Source organism: Amia ocellicauda, chromosome 20 (assembly GCF_036373705.1).
Source record: "Amia ocellicauda isolate fAmiCal2 chromosome 20, fAmiCal2.hap1, whole genome shotgun sequence".
NCBI classification, from domain to species: Eukaryota; Metazoa; Chordata; class Actinopteri; order Amiiformes; family Amiidae; genus Amia; species Amia ocellicauda.
Window position 1 is genome coordinate 20171198 of NC_089869.1, and position 14639 is coordinate 20185836.

Sequence of the window (14639 nt, forward strand, 5' to 3'; positions counted from 1 at the left end):
GACATTGATTAAGATTTAATGATGTTCATTTAACAAATTGAAATAGTCAGTGCTCTCTGGCAATAGTTTGGTCGTGCCTCAGGTTTATAAGCATACCTTCCAGCTCCAAGTTTGTCTTGATGCAAGTGTACAAGCTGCTGTGATTTTCTTATCCAAATCTTGCTATCAATCTGCTCTTTGTGGGTTTTTAGTTCATGCTGCCGGAAAACCACAGTGAGGGGATGCCAGCTAAGAGGAGGTGGTTTTCTTGGTCAAATGTGCTACCTATAATGCATGAGGAATCCCTGGTAATGCATTGAAATCCTTATATCATGGGTGGATTTTCTCTTTTGCTTCCAGTGGAATTCATGTTGCCCAGTTTTGTGTAAAAATGAGTGCTGTGGATTGTCGACAGTCCTGTCACAACACTGATCCAGTTATAGGTCAAAGTCTGAAGCTCCAAAATGACACTGACCTTTGAAAGGGGAGACGTCACCCAGTCATGTGTTGCTGATAATTCCAGGCCTGTCGGAAGACAGAGTCTAAAATTCCCCCGCCGAGTGTCTGTGTAAAGGGACACAGCTTTCCCCATCAGCAGCTGAAGGGAGCAGCAGCCAGCTCTGTCTTCGTTATTTGTAGAGACGCAGATGTGATGGAAACACTCCTGCTTCGGCTGAACATTTGTAAGCGTTTGACCCAGTTCAGTTGGAACCACTGGCAGTTGTATGAAAATCTGATTTTGGATGTACATGTTGGTGCCTGACAAAAAGGTGATATCTGCTCCATCATTTCACATCTTCGGTGTGCTTGGAAAAAGGGGAAACATGCCCAAATGAATATATCGGCCTTGAGCAATTTAGTTAAACCACACACTTTGTTTTTGATTTTGTATTTTTGTTTTGCTAAAGCTGCAAACAATTTGTAATGCCATTAACGCTGGCAATATTCAGAGGCCATCATTCTTCCACCAGGGGAATGTGTGTGTGAATCTGAAGTTGTGGGCGCTGCGATGACTAGGTCTAGGCCCCCGTGGCACTCTGCCAGGGCATCGACGTGATGTGAGCTCGTTTCATAATGCCGTCTCTGTGCAGCCCTGCCTTTTGATCCCCCGTCACTCTCCGCTCTCCCTCGTCCCGGTATTTTGCAGGCTGTTTACCAGCGTCTGCGGCATGTGCGGGGACATGTGATGGGCACACAAAAAACAGAAACTGAGATGAGGAGCGACAGCCCAAAACCCCAAATCCCGTTTTAGAATTGCCCAGTAGGCAGTACAAATCAGGGCTCTTTAATAATGAAGGCACCCTTGTCTGCTCTGGAAGTCCTGTATTTGTGAGGCGTGTAAAAGGGAGTGCATCACTGTATGTTGTTGTATTTCCTTGTGTACAGGAACATAGGTGAGCACTTGTAAATGTTCAGGTGGCCTCTTTAGAGCCCAGGAGAACTGATTTTTCAGGTAAAACACTTCCAAAAATAAATAGAGTATCTTGATCATCAAATTTGACCGGTAGCTGCTTTAAACCAAAGTGGAAGACACTGGTTCAGCCAATGCACTTGACTGACACGCGTGTTTTGGACTGCACAAAAATCTTGAATAGCAAGAAATGCATCATAATAAATTCACGACTTATGCAAGATTAACTCAAATGTTTGAAATTCTTGCAGCCGTTTTCACGATTGAGCCTTCAATAAGCCTAATGAAAATACCACATGATTTAGGTTCAGCTCTTTGGCACACCCTTGTGATGAATAAAGCTGTTCGAATCTAATGCAGCCGAGCAGAAATATCAGGAAGTCTTCAGGGCCAATGCTATAGAGGTAGTTGATCGAGGACTGGTTTTCAGCCAGTGGTAGTTGAATTAATTTTGAATTATTCATGGCGTTCCATAATCCAGACCTTGTTGTACCAAAGTGAGAATTGTATTCAATGGAAGCTGTAGTACTTGCCTAGCCCTCTCCTCGATATTGCATCTTATGATATTCATGACTAAGTCAACCTTGGTGAGGATGTCTGCTCGGAAACCAATAGTAATAAGAATCCAATGGCAGTGAGCTGACCACCGGTATCTTCCCTCGACTTCTCGGCGTGTATACAACACGTTGATTGAATACCAATTTCCTAGTGGTATCAGTCCTTGTGATAACTGCTCAGTATCCTCCTGCTAGCCTCTGCAAAGCCTCTCATGTCTGTGTGCAGCAAGTCTTCGCCTGCATGGTAATTGCCACTCAAGTGAAATGTCTTAAGTATTGGGAGAGTGAGCGGGGCTCTTTTGAGTGACTTGTTCATCCGTCACAGCAGGTTTGTTTAAAAAAAATTTAAGCCTGTCGGTTCAGATTTGCCTGCCTGGGACAACAGGATTATCCCTGTCCTCATTATTGCCGGCACTGTTGTTGTTTTTGAAGAGGCACTGATCGCAATCTCCCCGTCAGGTAATTCCTGTAGAGCTTCTGGTTATATTGTTAACAATGACACCGGAGGGTTTGGGCAACAGTGCACATGTTTAAAGCTAACGTGAGGTGACGTATGGTTGCAGGAAGCATATGCGGCTAAAATGGCAGGCGTTTCTGTGTGCGTTCAGTTTATATCCTCTGACAGTGCAGTGTTAAGGGGGTAATTGAAAGGCAGATGTAGATCTTCATGTAGTAAACTAGGTCAATGGAAAATGCAAAATCATCTGGAGAAGTTTCCTTCTCAGTGTAAGGAAATAAGCAATGGCAATCTAGTGCAATCCCTCTAGATTGTGTAATTGTCCCTCGTCCTCTCCCCAGGCTACGCCTTCCTGCTGTTCCAGGAGGAGAGCTCTGTGCAGGCCCTCATAGACGCCTGCATCGAGGAGGACGGGAAACTCTACCTTTGCGTCTCCAGCCCCACCATCAAGGACAAGCCGGTAAGTTGCCACCGTCTCTACGGCAGCCACTTTGTTCAACCATCTGCCACCCCCCCCGCGTACTCTCTCTCTCTCTCCGGAGTAAGCAAACACAGCGCGGCTCGTGTATCTGTAACCGGAACGCTCTCCGTGCCGGAGGCCCGAGCCACCAGACTAGAGGACAAACTGGTTCATTACGCCTGTTTGCCTGAATGCGTTCAGTACCCTGAGCAAACAGTATCCAATTTGGCATTTCCTGTAGGTATCTGTTTCAGTCTGTCTGTTCACGATCTGAAAATGAATTCACCCTTAAAACGAGGATAATGGGATAAAGAAAACCTGTTGTTATTGCGGATGCATGAGACCAGACGACAAGGGAGATCCGAGAACTGACAAAACAGTGCTTGCCTTCGTTCTGTGTAAGTTTATCATTCTCTCCTGGGCTAAATTTGTTTTTAAATGGAACAGGAAAAAAGTGCCGTCTGAAGTGAAAAGTAGGCCTTTATTTTTATTTTTAAATCAGCAGTGAAGTATAGGAGCGCTTTCCCTCCCCCTGTGCACGAGCGGACCGCTGTCCTCGGACCACCGCTCGGCAGCAGCCTTCGTCAGCTGTGCTTTATTTCTCCACCCAGGTGCAAATCCGACCTTGGAACCTGAGTGACAGCGATTTCGTGATGGACGGCTCCCAGCCACTTGACCCCCGAAAGACCATCTTCGTGGGGGGTGTCCCTCGGCCCCTCCGAGCAGGTGAGGAGGGAGGGTTTGATCCTGTGCTTGATCCTGTCACACTCTCCTATAATCAGTTTGACATCATCTCCCCCCAAATTAACAATCACTCTGACTCCTTATATACCGGAACAATAATAACTTCCCACAGCAGACTTCCCTGCCCACCCTCCCATTTTAATACAGTTCCATAAAAAGGTTGATCAAGAATATTGTTCCCATCAGATTGTGTTCAGACATCTAAATCAGCACCGATTTCCTTCTTGAAGATTTTAATATCAGTGTGTCCCAGAATGTCTCTAGCCAGACGGGTTTTTGCTTTTTTTCTTCTCCCCAGCACAATAAGCTTATCTTAAATAATAATTAAAGCCTTTCCCCTATTTTCACCGCTATTTCCCCCCCCTCTGCTTTAATGTAGTGCCGGTAACATTCAATATGGTTTGGAAAGATTGCAAAAGTGTTTTGTTCTTTTAATATAATATGTCAGGGATGAAGAATTGCTGCATCTACGCTCTAACACAAAAATGCTTTGTGAGCAAGGATGAGTCATAATCCTGACGGTCATATTCTGCTTCGTTGTAATGGGTTTTAACTGATTCAGGATATCTGGATTCTGCTAAAGTGATATATATACTTTTTCCCCACCCCCCCACCTCTGTCTAATGCTCAGCCACGAGACCCAGGCTGCGGTGTTGGTATGACAGATTACTGCACTGCTAAGAGAAGGAAGTTCACGTTCTAGAGAGTGATTCCTACACGATATGATTTTAATTTCTTTGGTTAAAACTTTGCTGACCTCCATACACGAGACAAACCCACCAACCTAAGCATGGTCGCCTTCCCGCCCGTAACCTACCCCTCAGCCTGTCTTGGGCCCGGCGTGGCTCTGGGTAAGTGACCCGGCCGAGGCTCACTCTGCCCCTCTGTGTTGCAGTGGAGCTGGCGATGATTATGGACCGGCTGTACGGCGGGGTGTGCTATGCCGGCATCGACACCGACCCTGAGCTGAAGTACCCCAAGGGTGCGGGAAGGGTAGCTTTCTCCAATCAACAGAGCTACATTGCTGCTATCAGTGCTCGTTTTGTCCAGCTCCAGCACAATGACATTGACAAACGGGTGAGTGGGGGGCGACTGCAGCAAGATCTATCCTTAATTTGCAATGCTAATTATGGTTATATAATAATTTTAACCACAAGATTTGTATTCATATTATTATTTATAGTGGTATTTCAGCTGGTGAAACAGTCGAACACGGCCTCCATTGTGTGCGAATCTTAATTAACACTGTATTCAATATCTTTACACCTAATAAGAAGGTGAAGTAAAACCTCGAAACCTAAAGATAGAGGTCTCTGACATGTCTAAAGCAATGGGGATCCGATTCCTTTTTATTCCAGCGGCTTCACGGTCTGGATGTTGTTTGCGGTTTATCTTCACCTCATTTTACATATCGAGTTACTGTCTGCATCTCAACTTCAAAGGCTGGGATTATTCTAATCAAGAAGTAAGAAAGTCTGATGCACACAATCACTATAAAAGTCCAGCTGCAATTTAAGAAAACTTAAAGTAAAGAAAGAAATGCCACATACTGAAGTGTGTTTAAATGGAGGGATATTGTCTTCCAAGGGATGAAGACATGGCGATTGTGGTGTCTTTCACTGTATGCCTATGGGTGAACCTGCAATCAGTCCGAGTGTTTGGGCAGATGCATGGATTGTCTCGCTGTTTTAAGTGCCTTGGATAGATGTTATAGTGATCTCCTCCAGCTCTCTGCAGAAGCTTCCTGGTTGTGTTAGGACGATGTTGATGTGGAGGGTGAGCAATTCAGATGCTTTTCATTCCTGTTTGTGAAAGCCATTCTTCTAAGAGGAAACAAACTTTTTTTTATTTTATTCTTCTTTGTCCCGTGTTTGGCAGTAGGAAATAATGACTGGTTTAGCACTAGCTGCCTGCATGACAGAATGCATGTATAATAGAATATCAAACTGGCTTTCAAACACAAACCAGGAATTCGGCACAACTGGGAGAGAAACTTCCATGTCGCATTTAGTGTAGCATGTTTCACATTTCAAAATCGTCCTTTTTACGAGATACTTTAAACCCCAAGGTGAAAGTTTTGTAATTCCTTGTTATTTTGCTGTTGGATGATTTCTGTCCTGTCCAAACCATTCGGCTTGGCCTACTGTATACACACACATATATTTATACAGAATACAATCTTTGGAAAATGGACCAATATAATCATGGCCTTAGGATTTTGGAAACGTATCAAGCAATTGAAGTCGTAGACGCTCTGGTTGGATAATTACTAGACTGCACGTTCCTATATATACATTTAACGGTGATTAGCTCGTTTTCCTTTAGCCTGGCTATTTTCGGTCCATTTCCCCTATCTTTACCAAACTATGACCAAAAAGAGCCAGCAATGTTAGGCTTTGCTTGAGCCAGACTGCCTGCGCTTTCAGTCACTTCTCATCGGAGATCTGCGATTCTCGGTCTACGTCTGGTGTTGACGTAGGAATCAGATCTTGCCAAAACTGCTAACAATTTAAATGTGCTTGACACGCTCTTTTCATCACATCGGTCGTATTGAAAATAGATTAATGAGTTCGCTTCCCAGGAGCTTAAACCTTTCAGCGTCTAATCCTGTCTCGGGAATCCATGCCCATGGCAGATCTGATCAGTTGCAGTTCACCTTGGGTCAAGAAAACCCAGTGGCGTTGTTATGGGCATTGTGCTGCATTAATCTCTAGAGAAGATGGAGGCTTGCGAGATGTATAAGCTATTACAAAATGAATAAATAGAGAAATTAAGCCAAAGCAAATGGTAACCTTGAAAATGCCTAAACCAATGCTGTTAGGGGTTACACGCTGGTTTTCCATTTGTTTGAACAATTTAGTTTTTCAGGTAAGGTAGAGAAATATATTTGTTTAATAGACTTTTTTCCAAAATCTTTTAATTGGTCATCTGTAGACATAAGTCTTTCCTTTCACTTAATGATAAAGGGTCCACTGAGACTCTGTGTCTGGTGTGGGGTCAGGGGTCAGGGGAGGTAGCCTCTGCAGACCTGTCTGATGGGGCATCCTAAAATGGCCCACCGAAGTTCCAGAAAATGGACTGAAGTGCAGTTTTGAAGTCGTTGTTGATTAATGTTGAGAGACCAGAGGGATGTCTTGTGAGAGAGGGCTCAGTTTTTACAGTGGCCGTCCCCCGAGTGAACGGTCTCGTACTCAAACTAGGGTACAACATTCCCATTCCCCCAGTGCCGTCGCCTTTCGTCTCATTGACAATCTGCCCCTGTAGGCAACTGTCTGGTCCTTGACAATCCCCTTTAAACGCACACAGCCATGTGTAATGTCAATTCCCTGCCGTTTCTCTTTGCCCAGCCGTCAACCTCACTATAACAAATAAAATAAGGCAAGTGTCCACGAACGTTGGGCCAACGGGCAGACATGAAATGGAAAGGCACCAGGATAAAGCATGGCTTATGCTGTGATGGTGCCTGATTGGAATAGAGAAGTGGTTCAGGATTTCCATTTAGAAGACTTTGGGGGGGATCGCTTAAATTTCCTGCCACTCGGAGGTCAGAGCCCAAATCCAGGTCTGAGAGGGGACTGCAAATGGCCGTCAGTGTTTTCATACAAAAGCCATTTCTGAACCAGAGCTATGATGCCGGTAATGGGGTTTGACAGTCCTTTAATTGTCAGCGCTCTATCCGAGGGGATCTGGTGGCCCGAGAGACCGGAGCGGCCTGTGAAAATGACACTGTAATTACTGTAGCACAGTCGGGCCTCTGAGTATTACACATGGCGGCTGCCTTTCTGCCGGTGTTGGCTGCTGTGAGTCACTGCTTATTACCCACATGTTGAGGAGAAATTGAGGTCTTGCTTTTTATTTTCCTGGGCGACAGAAAACCTTTTATGAAGCTGTCAGGGTGGACTGGAGATTTGCTCAGCAGCTGTGGCTCCGCTAACCACAGACGTTTTCAGATGAGCTCGGTTTCCATGGCTATTGGTTTAGCCTCGGTATAAATTAAATAGATACTCACCGTATCTCATTTGCGGCTGATATAAATTGTATTAGGACTGTGCTGTGAAAAACTGGGTTATGACCCGTATTCATACATTGTTTTAAAAAGCCATTTTATTGGTAGCTTCTTTTAGACACACAAAATTATTCTGCTGTTGCTTCAGCGATTTCAAATGGCACCAAGAGTTTTGTCAAAGATATCTACTGTAAGTATTGTAAAGCAAATCGTGTTTTGTTATTCTGATGGGATTTATAGACCGCTTTTTTTTTTTAAATAGCCTTTTTAAATGTCACCATCACAAACTCATATTTTAAAGTATTGGTAAGCTTCTAATTTCATTTAAAAGTGTATTCACTAATCTAATTGATTAATTCATAGCCTGCAGTATATTTTATAGCCTTTAACGTAAAGAAATCCAGCCCACAAAGGAGCTGACCACACACGCTGGGAAAAGCAGATGGAAACGAGCCGTTTTCTGTAATGAGAGGCCGAATGGGTGAGGATTTGCGTTCTGTGAGGCCCGTATTTACAGAGTTATCATTAGTGGTGTCTGCACCAGGCTGCCGGAGCTCAGAGGTCAGGGCGAGTTTGTGTGGGAACGGTCCGGCTGGCAGGCGCTGTGAAAAACGCAGTGGCGTTGCTCTTCTGGACGGTTGCAGAGGCTCTGACAGCCCCCCACAGGAGGACAAGAGCGTTAGGCGTTCCCTGACAGAACCGGCATATCTATCGTAAGAAAGTGTCCAATCGAGAGGAGGCCATTCGCCCCATCGTGCTCGTTTGGTGTCCATTAATAACTGAGTGATCAAGGATCCTATCCCGTCTGTTTGTGAATGTTCCCAAATTGTCTCTTCAGCCACATCGCTGGGGAGTTTGTTCAGATTGTGACGCCTCTCTGTGTGAAGAAGTGTCTCCTGTTTTCTGTCTTGAATGCCTTGAAGCCCAATTTCCATTTGTGTCCCCGGGTGCGTGTGTCCCTGCTGATCTGGAAAAGCTCCTCTGGTTTGATGTGGTCGATGCCTTTCATGATTTTGAAGACTTGGATCAAGTCCCCACGTAGTCTCCTCTGTTCCAGGGTGAAAAGGTTCAGTTCCTCAGTCTCTCAGTAGGACTTTCCCTTCAGACCTGGAATAAGTCTGGTTGCTCTCCTCTGAACTGCCTCTAGAGCAGCGATATCTATCGAATCGTAACCATCCAATTCTTACACCAGATGACAGACTGGGACACAGAGGGTTCAACTTCTTTTCTGCACAGTCATAATGTCGTAATCTAATTTTGGACAAGTCTATATTCATTCATTCATTCATCCCTTTCTGGATGCTTCCTCCATATCCTTTGCTGCTCGTGTGAAAATCGTGTTCAAACCGTTCCTGTGCATCTCGCGAGCTGCAGCTGGTTTGTTGCTAAGCAAACCGAAATCTGTTTTCATAAGGTGCCTATTGTTTCCCGAGCATCTGCTCAGTGCGCTGCGATCGGCGGGGCTGCGCCAGGTCTCTGCGAATATAATACCTCAGTCAGAGACGGAGATATTGAGTTTCTGTTTGCTTTCATGTGTGCCACTGCAGCCCGACATGTACAGGAGATGATTTTTAATTCATAAGGTTAATTTTATATAATTTACGTGGCAATGTGGTGCGAACGTTTCACAGGCGGTTTAATCTAGCTGCATATGAAAGAACTCCAGTGCAGGGTTGTCTCCCTCCCTGTCCCCCTCTGGTTTTCATCGTAATAACTGACCATGATACTCTGCGGCTGCTATTAAAAGGTTTATATAGAAATGTGTATTTGCAGTAGCAGGTTGTGGCTTCATCGGCATTGGGGTTTGATTGATTGCTCATCTACTAATCCAGTGGGTGAAAGGGTTTTTACTACCATTATACCTAGTGATATGAACCTTAATAATGATTATTGATATAATGGCGCAGTATAGTGTGTAACCTTTGTGTCACAAATCAAGAATACGTCAGCAAACCTTTACCTGTGCATCTCCTCTGACATATGAAGGTAGCTGTCGGTTATTTGACCCCACGTGACGCACAACCTGTCACAGCAGTGAGGCGGTGATCGAGGGCCGCTCATCTCGTCTCGTCTCGCCCCGCAGGTCGAAGTGAAGCCATACGTCCTGGATGACCAGATGTGTGACGAGTGCCAGGGGGCGCGCTGCGGCGGCAAGTTCGCCCCGTTCTTCTGTGCCAACGTGACATGTCTGCAGTATTACTGTGAGTACTGCTGGGCCAGCATCCACTCGCGCGCCGGCAGGGAGTTCCACAAGCCGCTGGTGAAGGAGGGGGGCGACCGGCCGCGCCACGTCTCCTTCCGCTGGAGCTGAAGCCTCCGCCCGCCAGCGCCCCCCCACCCCGACGGCAAGCCCAGCGGACCGAGCGCGGCGGCCCGGCAATGCCGACACGGGCCGGGGCGCCTCCTGGAGATCGGTGCATTCTTCCTCAGATTCGGAGATAAAAAGAGAAAACAAAATGGGTCTTTTTTTAATTTAATTTAATTTACTGTTTTGAACTCATTGTCTGGTATTTCTATAACTGAAATGGGAAAAAAAAATAAGTTTAACTGTAAAGAATTTGCACTTTGGCACAAAAAAACAACACAAACACACATGAAATAATATCTTGCTTGGTACCTGAATTTTCATTTTTCTAAGTCACTTGTTCCATAGATTTTGGTAGTCTGCTATTCCTGGTCAGCCAAAATACCTGGCTGTTGCTGAAGTGATACGATATATATTAAAATTATATATTTTTTTGTTTTGTATCTATCTATATATAGATTATTTTATTTTATGTGACTGGAGCATGCACTTATTTTCAGAAATGGTAGGACATTGCCCCTAGTAAAAATTACCAAAGGTAAAAAAAAATTACAAAAAAAACAACAAACATAGGTGGCACATGATGTAGCAAAACTTAACACACATTAATCTGGGTGAATTAAAGAAAAAGAAAAAAAAACCTACTTAGAATAACAAGCCTTTATTTGCTCTCCATTTTGACTTGGAAAAAAATAATACCTCATAAGCTCAATCTGATTCTATTTTATGTTGCTTTTATTTTGTTTAGTTGGATTTTTATTTTTAGTGTTATGTAAATGTATGCTGCAATAGCTTTTGCTGCTAAATACGTGGTATTTCCTAATACCATAGTACTTTATTCAGGCTAGGGTGAACATTTAAAAGACGAATACAATGAAATGAAGCTCAATTGCTGCTGGAGAGAGTAGACTAGCATGGAGGCGAGTTCCTTTTGAAGTGGGTAGATTTCTCACTGCATGTTTATTTAAATCAGGTTGCTGCATGCAATAGAATTTCTATACCATGTCTATTATATAATTTTGCCCACATTGCACAAAGTGATAAATAATATATGTAGACTACGATATAAAACAACTACAACGGGGAATCAAACGTATACCGAATTGGCTGATTACCGTAAGATAGGCATGCCTCAGTTAAAATGCTTCTGCAACTAGAAACTGTGTCCGTTAAAGCATTAACAAGTAACACAAGAGTTTATCATAAATGAATTAGATGTAGGATATCCTTAAAACAATTGTCTATGGTAGGTGAAGTAATTTTGCAGTGATCTTTAATATATAATTGTGCAATTTTTGTATATATAGTAGGGTGATTACGCCTAGTACTGTGATTCGCTTTAACTGTTGTTGATGTCTGACATAGAAGTTTTGTGAAGCTTCATAACCGGTGTATTGGCGCGCACACACACACACACACACACACACACACACACACACACACACACATATATATATATACACGCACACACACAAAGTGAGCTCAAGAAAACAACTTTCTGCTGCCTGCACCATTTACACAGCTTAAGATCTTGTCCAGAAAACCGAAGAGCTCATGTGATTTAATATAATGCAAATATATATGTGCGCACACACACGCACACACACACACACACACACACACACACACAATCAACACAGAACCGTTACAACTTCATATATTTGTCAGGCTCTCAATAGATTTGTTTGGCAGGCAGATGAAATAGGCACATCTCGTGGGTAATCGGTAGAAGAAGAAAACACACAACGACAACAACAAAACAACAAACGCTAAAGAATTGTCTGCACAATTGTCAAAATGGAGGTGTCTGATCTGGAAAACTGAGCTCCCTACACCCTGGATGTATCCTGCGAAGCTTGAAGTATAATTCTGACCTGCTAAAGTAGTGGACATTTGTTTTTAGCATGAAGGTTGGGAGACGGGGGTGGGGGGGGCAACACAAAGACAACGCATCGTCCGCTGAGCCGGGGCGGGGGCCGGGGTTGGATACACTGGTTTTTAGCAGTTTTGGGGGGACAATCCAACAGGATATAACAGCGCATTAGTAGACGTGTTTGTCGTGCGTCCCTTTGTGTTTTGTGAAGTCCTGTTTTCGTCCAGTTGAGTCTTTTTCTTTGTTTAGTTGCGAGTATTGGCTTTAGGATGGACTTTTTGTTTTTGTTTCTGGGGGGGGCAAAAAAAAAGAAAACAAATTACTTTTTTTACTGATTAAAAGAAAAAAACTAACAATGAAACAAAAAAAAAACAAAAAAAAACATGGCTTATAATGATTAGTATCCCTTTCGAGGTTAATTCTGGGCTTTTTTGTGATATTGCTTTCCTGCCCAGAAGGGTTTTCTATGTTTTTTCATTATCTGTAAAAGACATTTGTTATGCACTACTTTTTGTATCTGGACAGTTTTCAACAGTCAGCTTTTTTTATTTCATTTTATTTTTTATTTTATTTTTTAAGAGAAAAAAAAAATAAACGATAAAAGCGTGCTTTCTGACTGACATGATGTTTTGCAATACCTCAATTTTGAAATATAGGAGAGAAATTGATATTTTCTAAGTGAGTTTATTCAGAATAAAAGATATATATTAATTTAATTCTGTAAGAAAATGATTTAACAGATGGTTAATTTTATTTTTTTCATGCTTGTTTGCTTTTTATTTTGGAAAAAAAAACTGAAGGAGCTAGAGCTTTATAACTTTAATATAATGTAGTTAGCAAAAGTACAGAGTCTACCTTATTACAGAGGAGAAGACATGGGTAAAGAAATTCCCCACATCTACCTTCCGTGGAATTGTGAAATATTAAATATTATTCAAGGGTAGAAATCAGTTAATCATGATTCTTTTGAATGAAAAAAATCACATAATTAAAATAGTCAAATTTGGTGCTGAGAGGATTAATGGAAGATGTTTCCCTTGTTTTTGTATATTTATAATTAATCATTTACTACGCTGACCAGAGTTGTGAAAGAAATCTTCTGTTCATGTTATTTTTTTAAGAGAACTTTTTTATGTTTCCTAAAAGTATGTGCTCCCTTTTGTTTTGTAAATTAACACGCCCTGATTTGTTTACTTGATGTTATTAAAGACTTCGGCGAGTCCTTTGCGAAGAAGAAGAAGAAGAAGAAGAAGAAACAGAATGTTATTTTTTTAAATTCAAAGTGTTTAAACTGTAACTTGATTGAAAGCCCCTCGGTGCATCAGGTCATTGGTGGCCTTCCTTTCATGTAAGACTTGAATTAGTCAGATTTTTTTGAAGGCTAACAACCTCGATTCTTTGTTGTAATGTGCAATACTGTTTGTACTGTTTGTATATAAAAAAAAATAGAAAAAGAAAAAAGGCATAAATCTTTATTGCAGATTTATTTTCATTGCAAACATTGTGATTCACGAAGATCATTTTCTACTGTGTATTTACCTAATCTTCATGCTAGTATTTTTCAATAGTAATGTAGCCTTTGTACTGAGAAATTTTTCATTGTTATTTTTAGAGAGATTTTTTGCTAAAAAAAAAAAAAAAAAAGGATTAAAACATTTACATATTTTTTCATTTTTATTTCATATTTTCTTTTACAGACTTTTTTTTTTTCTCAACCATTAATAGTTGTTTCTGGGAGAGACTTTCATATCTGGTCAATGTCATTAATATTATTTTGTATTTTTACTTGGAATAAATTAATTTTATGATGCTAATTCTTTAAAAGTTTATTTTTTCGTTGGGTTCATTTATTTTTTTGAAGCTGAAAACCTTTGTAATATTGTTACTAAAGTGTCTAGTTTTTTGAAATGCAAAGCTTTATGTATTAACTTGCTGATGTGGTTTACATTAGTGTGGCAATGATAAAAATATATATATATATATATATACACATATATATTAATGGCTGGTAATGTAAAGTGATTGAAAATGTAATGAATGAATGGGCAATAAAAATAACAGAATGGAGCAGACAAAAACATGTTGTTATATTGTGGGACAACAAATCCAGATTTCCTTTAGTTACCTACTAGTTTGAGCCGGCTGTGGGGATGTCACAATATTGGTGTGGTTTGCCCAGATTACGGTTGATTTGAACGGCAGATCGCCATGCTGGATGTACGGTTATTCAAAATGGATGAATGGATGCAGATTATTTTTTTATATTTCTACTCCTTAACTGCGAACCCAGGAAACGCCACGAACACAACCAAAATTTGATTTATATTTGGATGTGAATTATTTTTTTTATACAGCTTGTATATTCCTGCAAGACTACAGGGTGGCCGTGGGTAGTTTGCTGGCATTCCCTCCTATCTGAGCTACTGCGGCATACGTTACAGCTTTGCATTGTGGGTATTCGTAGTCTTTCTTTTTAATGAGGATCGCTGCAGCTGCATTCGATGTTTGTTTGTTTGTTTGTTTGTTTGTTTAAAAGCCGAAAACAATCCCCGACCTGAATTAAACGCCCCCGAGCTGTCGTGCCCTGTCGTGCGGCACGTCCGTCTACCGGAGGAAGGGTGGCAGACGGGGCCTCGGCGTCCGTTATTGATCCGCGTCGGCTTCTCTCGGACTAGCCACGCGTGTCTTTTAAAGCGAATGCCACTTCGATTTAGGAAAAAATTAAAGTATTGTGACATCCCCAACCTGTACGTCAACACAATCAGATTTGAGAAACCGTTTTGCGTTTTTGTGTTACTTCTGGCTCGCCTTTTGTACTAATTTGTACGGTGGTCTTCTACTAATATT

General features: G+C 42.0%; 1 protein-coding gene across 7 annotated transcripts in view; it reads left to right on the top strand.

The window, feature by feature from the left end:
• cpeb3 (cytoplasmic polyadenylation element binding protein 3) overlaps window positions 1-12343 on the top strand; it is a 49351-nt gene extending 37008 nt beyond the window's left edge. For all 7 annotated transcript variants that reach the window (XM_066693683.1, XM_066693679.1, XM_066693680.1 and 4 more), the window contains 4 exons: window positions 2746-2864; window positions 3476-3590; window positions 4504-4685; window positions 9698-12343. In XM_066693683.1, coding sequence (XP_066549780.1) covers window positions 2746-2864; window positions 3476-3590; window positions 4504-4685; window positions 9698-9925 — 644 coding nt within the window. In that variant the 3' untranslated portion in view covers window positions 9926-12343. The remainder of the gene's footprint in view (window positions 1-2745; window positions 2865-3475; window positions 3591-4503; window positions 4686-9697) is intronic.
• Window positions 12344-14639: the final 2296 nt, after the last annotated feature.